The sequence below is a fragment of the Prunus persica genome, chromosome G2 (genome assembly GCF_000346465.2).
Source record: "Prunus persica cultivar Lovell chromosome G2, Prunus_persica_NCBIv2, whole genome shotgun sequence".
In the NCBI taxonomy this organism is placed as follows: Eukaryota; Viridiplantae; Streptophyta; class Magnoliopsida; order Rosales; family Rosaceae; genus Prunus; species Prunus persica.
Window position 1 is genome coordinate 2518489 of NC_034010.1, and position 10438 is coordinate 2528926.

General features: G+C 36.0%; 2 protein-coding genes and 1 pseudogene across 3 annotated transcripts; 1 reads left to right on the forward strand and 2 right to left on the reverse strand.

The window, feature by feature from the left end:
* LOC109947658 lies at nucleotides 287–2107 on the forward strand (annotated as a pseudogene).
* LOC18785955 lies at nucleotides 2273–4643 on the reverse strand. 2 transcript variants are annotated; one of them, XM_020558331.1, is made up of 3 exons: nucleotides 4057–4643; nucleotides 3046–3633; nucleotides 2273–2340 (listed from the first exon to the last, which is right to left on the reverse strand). In XM_020558331.1, the coding sequence occupies exons 1-3, from the start codon at nucleotides 4492–4494 to the stop codon at nucleotides 2299–2301; spliced, it is 1068 nt and encodes a 355-aa protein (XP_020413920.1). In that variant the 5' UTR covers nucleotides 4495–4643; the 3' UTR covers nucleotides 2273–2298. The 2 variants fall into 2 exon arrangements, with proteins under 2 accessions (XP_020413920.1, XP_020413919.1); XM_020558330.1 differs by lacking the exon at nucleotides 2273–2340 and having other exon boundaries at nucleotides 2553–3633.
* Nucleotides 4550–8278, reverse strand: LOC109947148 (probable disease resistance protein At4g27220). The gene is made up of 3 exons (XM_020556659.1): nucleotides 5423–8278; nucleotides 4843–4950; nucleotides 4550–4573 (listed from the first exon to the last, which is right to left on the reverse strand). Exons 1-3 carry the CDS (start codon nucleotides 8276–8278, stop codon nucleotides 4550–4552), a joined length of 2988 nt encoding a protein of 995 aa, XP_020412248.1.

A 10438-nucleotide genomic window follows, 5' to 3' on the forward strand; every position in this document is an offset into this window, starting at 1 on the left:
TAATAACGACAAGATAATTTTAAGGTCTCTGGATCAAGATAATTTATAAAAGCGATTGAGTTAGTAGAGAAGATTCTAGAACCGATTTTCACTTAAAAATGAAAAAGAAAAGAGAAGATTCTAGAATTTTTGAATAAGGCAAAGTGTTCGTGTTGTGTGATGATGCAACATTTGTGTGCAATGGATGGAATTACCGGAGCGACTCCTCTTTTTCTTTTGGGTGGAGCATTTTGTTAAAATCCCAAATAGATAATGAAAAAGCAACAAATAAGCAAGACGGCCCAAAGGGCAATCGCAAAGTAAAATTAGAAGCATCTCCAGAGAGTAGAGAGACAGAAAATAGATACAAACCCTAACCCTAGATGGAGTAGTAAGGTATGTTGTTTTGGGTAAAATTCGCATGTGTATTCTATTTGTTTGCTGGATTTGATATGATGGTAAGTTCTAATTCCAATTTGATCTTCATCCTTTCTGTTCCAGTGAAGCTTGTTGTTTGGAGATTCTCTGCTACATCACTCAAATCTTCTCGAAGGTAAGCCAATTGTGAGTTATGCAATTCAATTTCAGTTGAACACAGACCACTGGCTTGCTATTGATGTTGACTAGCCCGGAGGAAGTTAAATTAAGCAATCTGTGCTAATTACTTTTGTTTTTCTTTTGGAGCCTTTATGCTTGCAAAGAATTTAAAGGTTATTAGGGATTCATTGTGGGTCTTAATTCATTAGTTTTGGCGAATTTCGTATGCAATTTTTTACTGATATAAATCTGTTCACCCTTTGACATACTGATGGCTAGATTGGTTGTAATTTAACATTAGGTGAATTATATCCCTTTGTTTTTCAGTCAGATAATTATTGCAATGGGAAAGATGAAGACAGAGGAGGATGGTGCAACCTCCAAGGTTAAGTCAACCGGCAAAGATGCTACAAAAGATGGGAAGAAGGAGAAACTATCAGTCTCTGCCTTGTTGACCAGCATGGACCAGAAGCCCGAAAAGCCCAAGAAAGGATCTTCCTCAAGTGCAAAGGCAAAAGGTGCTCCAAACCGTCCATCATACACTGATGGTATTGATCTCTCTCCCTCAGATGAAGATGTGTTGGAAGTGGGTCAACAAGAACAGAAAGTATCTAATCAGCAAAAGAGGCCAGAATTTAAGCCACTTAGATGTATCTATAACAGACAGAGTTAAAAAAGCGTGCTCAGGAGGACCTTCTTGCTGCCCATGCTGTTGAGCATGCTGAGAAGGTGGCCCTTAAAGATGAGCGTGATTTCCTTAACACGGTTTGCAATGAGATTATTCATCTGCATGATCTGAAACTCCACATCTACCGTAGAAATTTTGATGATTTTGAAACTGGGAGTGGAACTCCACATCTGCAAGGAGGTGAACAAAAGGTTTGAAATTTATGACAAGCAGATGAAAGGTGCCAAAAGGAGTGGAAATCGGTTCAACAGAAGAAGGTCAAGGATCGAGCAAAGTCTATTGCAGCTAAGGAAGCATCAAAGAACAAGGCTAAGGGAAAGGTTGATGAAGATGAGACACCAGCTGAGGCTCCTAAGAAGTGGAGAGATTACAGTGTGGAGTTCCACTTTCCTGAACCTACAGAACTTACTCCCCCATTTTTGCAACTTGTTGAAGTAAGCTTCAGTTATCCACAACGGGAGGATTTCAAGCTGTCAGGTGTTGATGTTTGTATTGATATGGGGACTCGTGTTGCCATTGTTGGACCTAACGAGCGGTAAAGTCTACTCTGCTGAACCTTCTTGCAGGTGATTTGGTTCCTTCGGAGGGTGAAGTACAGAGGAGTCAGAAGTTGAGGATCGGTAGGTATTCACAGTACTTTGTGGACCTCCTGACAATGGATGAGACCCCAGTTCAGTACCTTCTCCATCTTCATCCGGACCAAGAAGGACTTTGCAAGCAAGGCGTCCGCGCAAAGCTTGGAAAATATGCTCCCTAGCCACAACCGTCTCACTCCCATTGCAAAATTATCAGGAGGGCAGAAAGCCCGTGTTGTCTTCACATCAATACCCATGTCAAGGCCCCACATTTTGAGCCAAATATCCAAAGATTCAATATCGTAATTACATATATGATAAGGAAGGTCCAAATATATCCATTTTATTCAATACAACTAAAGAATATATAATAACTAAATTATGTGATGTTCTCACGCAATGACAGGATTTGAAGAACATTAATCAAGAAAATGCATAATCAGTTATATGGAAGCGACGGTATCTGATAAGAACGAAATTGGTATGTGATGGTATCTTGTATCTGTGCACTGCAACATATTATGTAGTCTTGTCCCTAGTTTCTTGGCTTCTGACGATATTCTTCTCAAAGATTATGAAAAATAAAGAATAAAAATTATTATCTATGATTAAAATAGAAAATGCATGTAATGAATATTATGCAAGTGCTACTGGAAAAATATTAATGGTTAAGTACTACTTTGAAAAATGATACCATCCTTATAAATAAGCCATAAAATTCAGTAATTTTCAAATAAATCCTATTTTTCATTTTTCATTAATTAATTCATGAGAATTTAGATTTAAGCATTTATTATGATTAGAGATTATTTTGTATTAATTATAGTCCATGATCGAGGGGCGTATCATAGGAATGAGCCCAAGCAAAGTTCTGATGACCTCCTAATTCCTAAGCATATAAGTAAATTAGTGTAATTTGTAGTGAGTTACATTTGTGTTATTAGTGTACGTAGTATAATGTTTAAGAACATAAAGCTTAGGAATTACGAGTTTATGGCTTATCTGTGCCATTTAGAGACAAAATTATGGTATAAAAATTATTCTCAAATACTTGAACAGTAGTAAATCCTGAACAGAAGTTCTATATTTATTATTATTATTTTTTTAAAGGTTTGTAAATGTGAAATTCGTCAAAAAAATATATGCGGAGATGGACCTTTTGCTGTAATTGACTAATGACATAAGAAAGAAAAAGCAAAGAAAAATAAATAGCAACGCCAATTCATGAAAATATATATGAACTGTTTGGTTGAATTGAAAACATACCTTCTTTTCTCTCCATGTGGACGTTTCATAGACACATGTTGGCTGTTTATACACAGCCTCAGGAGCAAACACTTTTAATTCTGGACAATTTCGAACTTTGACTTTCTCCAAGGCTGACGACCACTTCAAAGTATAAGCTTGAGAGCAGAAAGATTTAAGTTTGGGTAAATCCACAAGTTGGATAGAATTCACGTGCGGAAATGTCAATTCATCCTCAGTACTTTCCCCTCCTCCTTCTGCCTCTCCAACTATTTTCTCCATCGCACTACAATGAGAAACTGCTATTGTCTCAAGGCAGGTAAGAAGTTTGGCTATGTGCGGTGAAAACAAGTATCTCAAATTGTGACAGTACTGTACTTGTAGTAATCTAAGGTTTCCAAAACCTGAGCTAACTTGTAAACCCTTTTCCCATATGTGGCTCAACATTGGTAACGACCCCAATATCAATTCCCTCAGCTTATCAAATGCTTGAATAGATGGGGTTTCCTGAACCAAAAATATCACTTCCAATAAATTGCACTCTCTTACAGTGAGATCTTCTAGATTATTGTCCCTAGCAATTGAGGTCTGAAGATTTGCTGGCGTAACCTGGCAGAAGGGTAGAAAAGTAATTGTATATTAATTTGTTAGTGTTTCAATCATAAACATATGGGATATTATCACATTCTAGAAATCAAGAACGTTGTTTAAAAAAGAAAAATGAATTGTTTATTGTTGAATTAAGCAAGTTACCAGTATTCATATAAAAAGAAGTTACCAATATTGTTTATTGTTTAACTAAGCAGTTTAATTATTATATATTATCACATTCTAGATATTAATAAGATTGTTTGCAAAAATAATGGTGATCATTTCCCAAATGAAAATGAACAAGTGTTTACAATTGTCATGGGCCATGCCCATTTAACTTTTCTTTTTTATTTTATTTATCTTTTATCTTCAATGACATTTGTACTTAAGACCAATTTTCACAAAATAGACACTAAATATCGCTTTAGAATAATGACGTACCTCTTTATTTACAAGGCGGGGCAATATTTGAGTAAAGTTGTGAGTAGATGGACGACTTTGTAAGCAAGTTAGTGGTGCACATTCAAATCCAGATCCAAATCCAGTTGATGATGCACATCCAGATCCTGATTCTTCTCTACCTCTTACATAATCATCACTCACATTCTCTGCAACTGCTGCAGGCAGCTTTTTGCTTACTGGTGCAAAACCCAACGTCTTTAATTTGGGACAATTTATCAACTGCATAGTTCTCGTGGAGGAGGACCATGCAAAAGAATAGGCATCAGGGGAAAATCTCTCAAGTCTTGGCAAATAGACAAGGTCGAAGCTATTGAGCAGTTTGGGAAACAAAGTCATCGCGCCACTGCCACCTGTCTCTTTCCCTTCTTCATGGATATTGTCCTCCATGGAAGCAGCTGCCAGTACTATAGTTTCCATATTCTCACAATGGAATATATTGACTTGTTGGAGATTCACAAGGAGCTTGTAAATTTCATAGGGGCATAGATATTTCAGACTGTAACAACCTCCAATTGTTAAAGATCTTACATTTTGAAAACCTTGGAATCCAAGTTGAACGTTCTTCCACAAATGCTCAAGCTCATCTAAAAACTCCACTTCCAATTTTTGTAATTGAGAAAATGCAGAGACATGCCTTTCTAAATCAAATACAACATTGACTACTGGTTCTGACAATTTCCTGCTTCTCAAATAATCCACTTTTAGTCGCTCTAGATTTGGCAACCATGAAATGCAATTTGAAGGAAATAGTGCATTACAACTTACTTCCGCTTGTGCTACTTTTGATTTAGATGAGGTCGACCCAGCAACTCGATTGTCATTCCTCCTAGTCTCTTTCATCTTGTTCACACTTTCATCATTGGGCTTTATAATCTGTACATTAATTAATTCTACATAAATAATGAACTTACACATGAGCTAAAAAGAAAGAAATATATAAGTAATGAACTTCCACCATTTGTCTTATTTCCAAATTGCCTTAATTATATTCCCTCATCCTCTGTCATAAATTTTGAGATATCCTTTTCCTACCTACTATTTCCCTCAATTACTATTTACCAATAAACATTTTTCCCACTACTCAAGATTACCAATAAACATTTGTCTTATTTCCAAATTGCCTTAAAATCACAATATTTTAATTGAGTGGTCAAATGATATTTGATTCAAAATAGTTGCAAAAATTTGAAACGCATCTAAAATTTCTAACAGACCAAAAATGATTAAGTTCAACCCAAATCAACTTCGAGAACTAGAATGACAATACCAAGCACAACAAAAGCAGCATATTCCAAAGAGTAACAAGTATATACCATTCAAGCATCAAAAGTGTATACATACATACCTCATAGGCGGAGTCCCGTTGGATTCCCATGTAGAAACCACAGAGTTTTAGTAGATTAGAAAGCTCCAAAATAGTTAATCTTGGGAAAGTTATCATATGAGATGCATCATCATCTTCCATTCTCTCCTTTGATACGATCTCTTCCACTTTAGCACAATTTTCAACCTTTAAGCTTTGGAGTTGTACCAAGTTTTGTGCTACGGATAGTGAAAAGACATATTTTAACTCATCACAACTGTCAATTGCAATGGATCTTAGGTTCATAAAGGAGTGCTTGTTTGGCAGTTCGCCACAGCACACAACTTTTAGTTTGTCAACATACTCAAAGGTAGCTGATTTTAAGATGGGGAAGGCAGGTTGATCACGACGAGTCCAATCTGTTCCATTCATAAGATACTCTATGTTGTTGTCATACATGATTGATAACACTTTCAAGCGTTGAAAGCCCCCTTGATCGTCTAACTCCTCGATGACATACTTTAAATTGTATGTGTGTTGTAGGCTTAAGTCTTCAGATTGCTTCAAGAAGTATCTAACTGCTCCAATCTCTAAATATTCCTTTACATCACCACGAAGCATCAAACTATTTTCGAACAGATAACCACGTATTCGATTCTTGAAACTATTTTTTTTGTATGACCAACTAATATTGATAGATACATGAAATCTTATAGGCTGGCTTTTTAAAAGAAATTTAGCGTTCCGCAACATCTGAACATCGGGGATTTTTATGGCTAAGACATTTAAATGATCAGACAGAGACATCACCTCATCAAGGCTTGCCATGCTCTTTTCATTGCTTCCTGTTGTTGGCCCCCAATTGAGAAAGCTATCTGCCATGTACAACTCTTCTAATCTCCTCAAGTTGGATAAGACACCATGAGGAATTTCTCCAAGTTCTTCACAATCTGTTGCATCCAGCATCCTTAATCGATGAAGAAGTCCTATTTCTATAGGCAACTTATTGATTTGAGAGCGAGCAAAGCTGAGAATCTCCAAATTCTCCAATTCTCTAATAACATAGGATATGTCTCCCAATTTGCAATCCTCTAGACACAAGGTATGAAGGTACTTGGGTTCTCCAAGAGGTAAAGATCTTTTCGAGGCCAAGTAACTTGACATCTTCACCTCTAAGAAAGCTAAAACCTTAAGTTCTTTTATCCTTTGAAAATGGTTGGAATATTTTGAACAGTAGGAATGTTTCAGTTGTAGAAGCTCAAGTTTTGGGCACTCCAAACCACCAGTAATATTTTCATCCAATTTAACATCAATTAATGAAATTGCCCTGCAATGTTCTTGGTTTGTAACTTTTTGTACTCCTGGCCGTCCTCCACCTCCATCTTCAGCATCAAATGATCTTACCATAAATCTGTGAGGATCTTTTGAGGCAATTGATATAGCAACATCACGAACTATGTCATGCATTTTAATACACTCTTCCTTGAGACTATCCAGCAACAAATACCTTCTTTTTAGTTGTCCAATGAAAGAATGCACTTTGTTTCTTACATCTTCGACTGTGTTGGTGTTTCTAAAAGTTGCTCGACCCAACCCATACCTCACCAAATACTCAATCGGAACATCATAATCTTCTGGAAATAAGCAACAAAGTAAAAAGCATGACTTGACTTCGTCGCTATCCAATTTATCATAACTCAATTTTATGCAAGAATAAACCTCAGGTTCCATTCCAGGAATGTTTTCAGGGAGGGAATTTTTCAGTTCTTGCAAGGCGGTATTCCATTCATGCTTGCCATTACTTGGTAGAAGAGCTTTCCCAACAGTTATGATAGCAATGGGTAAACCTTTGCATTCATCAACAATCAATTTTGCAACATGAGACAAATCAGGATTATTGTCTAAGGATTCACCTACAGTCGCCCTGAAAAGCTCCCATGCTTCTTCTTTATTTACGGTTTGGACTTTAAAAATGTCATCTTTACACCCCATTACTTTACAAACTTCTTCATTTCGAGATGTCAACAAAATTTTGCACCCTTCATGAACTTGATTAGTTGTAGGTCCAACACCAAAAGGGATTCCTACATCCTGTAATTTAACCTCTGACCATACATCATCTAATATAATCAGGATTCTTTTACTCTGCATGATTCTCTCATGTAGCCTTAGTGCTCTTCTAGATTCACTTTCCTCGAAAAATTTCATACCCAGTGAGTCTGCAATGTCAGTTTGAATTGTCCTAATGTTTGCAGTTGCGGAGACAGTTGCCATCACAACATCATCAAATAGACTTGTTCCTTCTAATCTCTTGATGATTTCTCTCACCATTGTGGTTTTACCCACACCTCCCATCCCGCAAATCCCAATTATTCTTGTCTTTTCATTCCTCAAAGCACTAAGCACATCATTCATGACATCTTTTCTGGATTCAAAACCCTTAAAACCTTCACTAGAGATTATTAACCCTAGCTGTTGCAGAGGTGCAGGATTGGCAACATTATTACTTAATCCTTCGTCTAGTTTGAGTTCAAGTACACGCTGAGCAATCTTCTTGGCTTTCCTACTAAGAGAATACCGCGATTTCAAACTTGGGCACAATCCATACAAACACCGCCTTTGCCCGTTGACTTTGTTTTCAAGTTCTTCTGCTTCGTGAAATATTTTGCTTACATCCTCCAACCAGCTCTGAACTTGATCTTTGATGGTTGCACCATTCCTTTTTGCAGCATCCACAGATCTTTCCACATCATTTTTCTTGTCATCAAGCTTTTTAAGCGCATCCTTTAGACTTTCTATGTTACAATCATAGTAAGCTAGATAGCTGAGTTGTCTCCCAATTAGTGCCACTGGTTCTTCTACAAGTTTAGATGCAATTGAAGTACCGATCTCTTCCATTTTTTGTTGCCTTCTTATATAAAGCCGCTAGAGACAGAAAATTCTCAAACCAAATGAAACTGTTGCAAGTGATTCCACACCTACAATTTTTATTATGAAAAAGTAAGGTAAACCAACCAAAACACCACCAATTAAGTCTCATAAGTTACAAGAAGAAACAGGCAAACTGTGCACACTTAAAATTTTAGGTCCAATTCCAGCTCATTATTTATAAATACTAGTCATTGATTTTATTGTTATCATTTTAGCTCAATTTTAAAATGTGCAACCACTATGGCTCTAAATCCAATCTACACGGTTCAAGTTGGCCTCATGTTCAACTAGTTATTTGCTTGTTCAAGTTCGGAATTGGTAAAAAGAACGAGTTTAGTTGGAATAAAAGATAAGGCTTGTTAAGGTGACCCGAGATTGAGCTTTGGTGTACCCAGCTCACAAAGGTCGTTAGAAACTCATCTTTTTATGAGATATTCTTTCGTTAAAGTTTGGCTTTACAATCTTACAATTAATTGGAAAGATGTCAGGTGGTTTAACATGTTCGAATTCATTGATTTTCCTTCCTCATACCCGTGAGTTGTGGTCTAATGGTTGGGGAACCGCCTATTTGGGGTTCGAAACTCACTGAGATACCTATCTAGCAATTATTTCTAGAGTTTCCTTGCCTGTCAAAGATTGTAGGGTTCGGTGGTGGGCCCCGTTTGGGAGCTGAGTCAGCAAAACTGAAAGTGGAGTTCTGGGTTCTCAAAAAAAATATAAAATAAAAATTCCTTCCTCATAGTGATGACCAATCTTCTAGGAATATATATTTCTCTTAGGGCATGTCCTACTATCATTCTTATTTGGATTTGGTTAGTTCTCTAGCCATGGGCTATATCCCAAATATAGCGCTAAAATAATTCAAAATCCATCTCAAACCATGGGCTAAACAAAATTTTGGCCAAATTTGGAAGGCCACATTTGGCCCCTCCAACCGGGCCACATTTAGCCCACCTTTGGCCTAACCCAAATTTTTTGTGGGTCCCATGCATGTGCTTTTGAAGAAGATAAATTATCAAGTGTGGGCAAGAGCACGAATCATCTCGTGCAAATGCATATCCAACAACCAACAATAAAAGCGTTGACGTTATAAATATATTTTTAAAAACCTTTTTAAATGTTTTCAATTTGTGTTGTTTAAGAAAAATTTACAAAAAATTATTGGTCATGACCATTGGAGGTCAGACCACTTAAACCCAACCATTTATTATTATTTTTAAATATGGTCACCTTTTTAAATGTTTTCAATTCATAAAAAAAAATTATAAAAAATTACTGGTCATGACCATTGAAACCCATCCTTTTTAAAAAAAATAATAATAAATGTTGTCACCTTTTTAAATGTTTTCAAGTGTTGTTTAAAAAAAATTATAAAAAATTATTAGTCATGGAATATTATCTCTAAATAGTAGTTTAATTAGATTAAATAATACATAGTTGTGGAATGTATGAGTGATGTACCATAGTTTTTCTCAAAATAATAAAATATGAAGGACCCTAAAATATAGCCATGTATGGCTGGAGATGGAAAAATTTAGCCCTACATTATTCTTTAAAAAATTAATATTTTAGAGGGCTAAATATTTAGTCCTATGACTAGAGATGGCCTTATTATTTTTCAATTTTCATTAAGTCGGGCTAAAACTTGAGCTTAAGCTCACTTTAAAAATGAGTTCAGTCGTGTGAATCATAAGCGCTCAATCAATAGATGCTAAGTCAAGCTGAGCTCAAAGGGCCACCAATGATATTGTTCTCCATATATTATGTTGGAAACCCCCTATAAAATCTAATCATTTCATATATATATATATATATATATATATATAGGATTGGAGACACACATAAAACCACACATTTTGACACACTTTCTCAACCATTAGATGGTGAGTCATCCAAAAGTTAGAAATAAATTTGGCAATATTATTTTTATGTAAAAATAATATTAATTTATTGCTTTTTGGAAATATAATTCGACACTCAAATCAAAAAGAAAAAGAAAGGGAAACATAACGCCACACAATGTACGATATAATCAAAAGATGTTAGATGGTCCTGGTTAGGGGGGCTCGACTTGAATTGGTTAGGTTTAGAGCTCAACTCAAACACTAAAAACGAAAAAAAAAAAAA

What these genes read in the sequence shown, in the direction of transcription:
- LOC109947148 (XM_020556659.1), bottom strand. Translation starts at nt 8,278, where the DNA reads ATGGAAGAGATCGGTACTTCAATTGCATCTAAACTTGTAGAAGAACCA. An exon ending in AACGGGACTCCGCCTATGAG is followed by an intron (nt 4,951 to 5,422) that starts GTATGTATGTAT and finishes ATTAATGTACAG; the next exon opens with ATTATAAAGCCCAATGATGA. An exon ending in CAAAAGTAGCACAAGCGGAA is followed by an intron (nt 4,574 to 4,842) that starts GTAAGTTGTAAT and finishes AGGTTGTTACAG; the next exon opens with TCTGAAATATCTATGCCCCT.
- LOC18785955 (XM_020558330.1), bottom strand. Translation starts at nt 4,494, where the DNA reads ATGGAAACTATAGTACTGGCAGCTGCTTCCATGGAGGACAATATCCAT. An exon ending in CCCGCCTTGTAAATAAAGAG is followed by an intron (nt 3,634 to 4,056) that starts GTACGTCATTAT and finishes CCCTTCTGCCAG; the next exon opens with GTTACGCCAGCAAATCTTCA.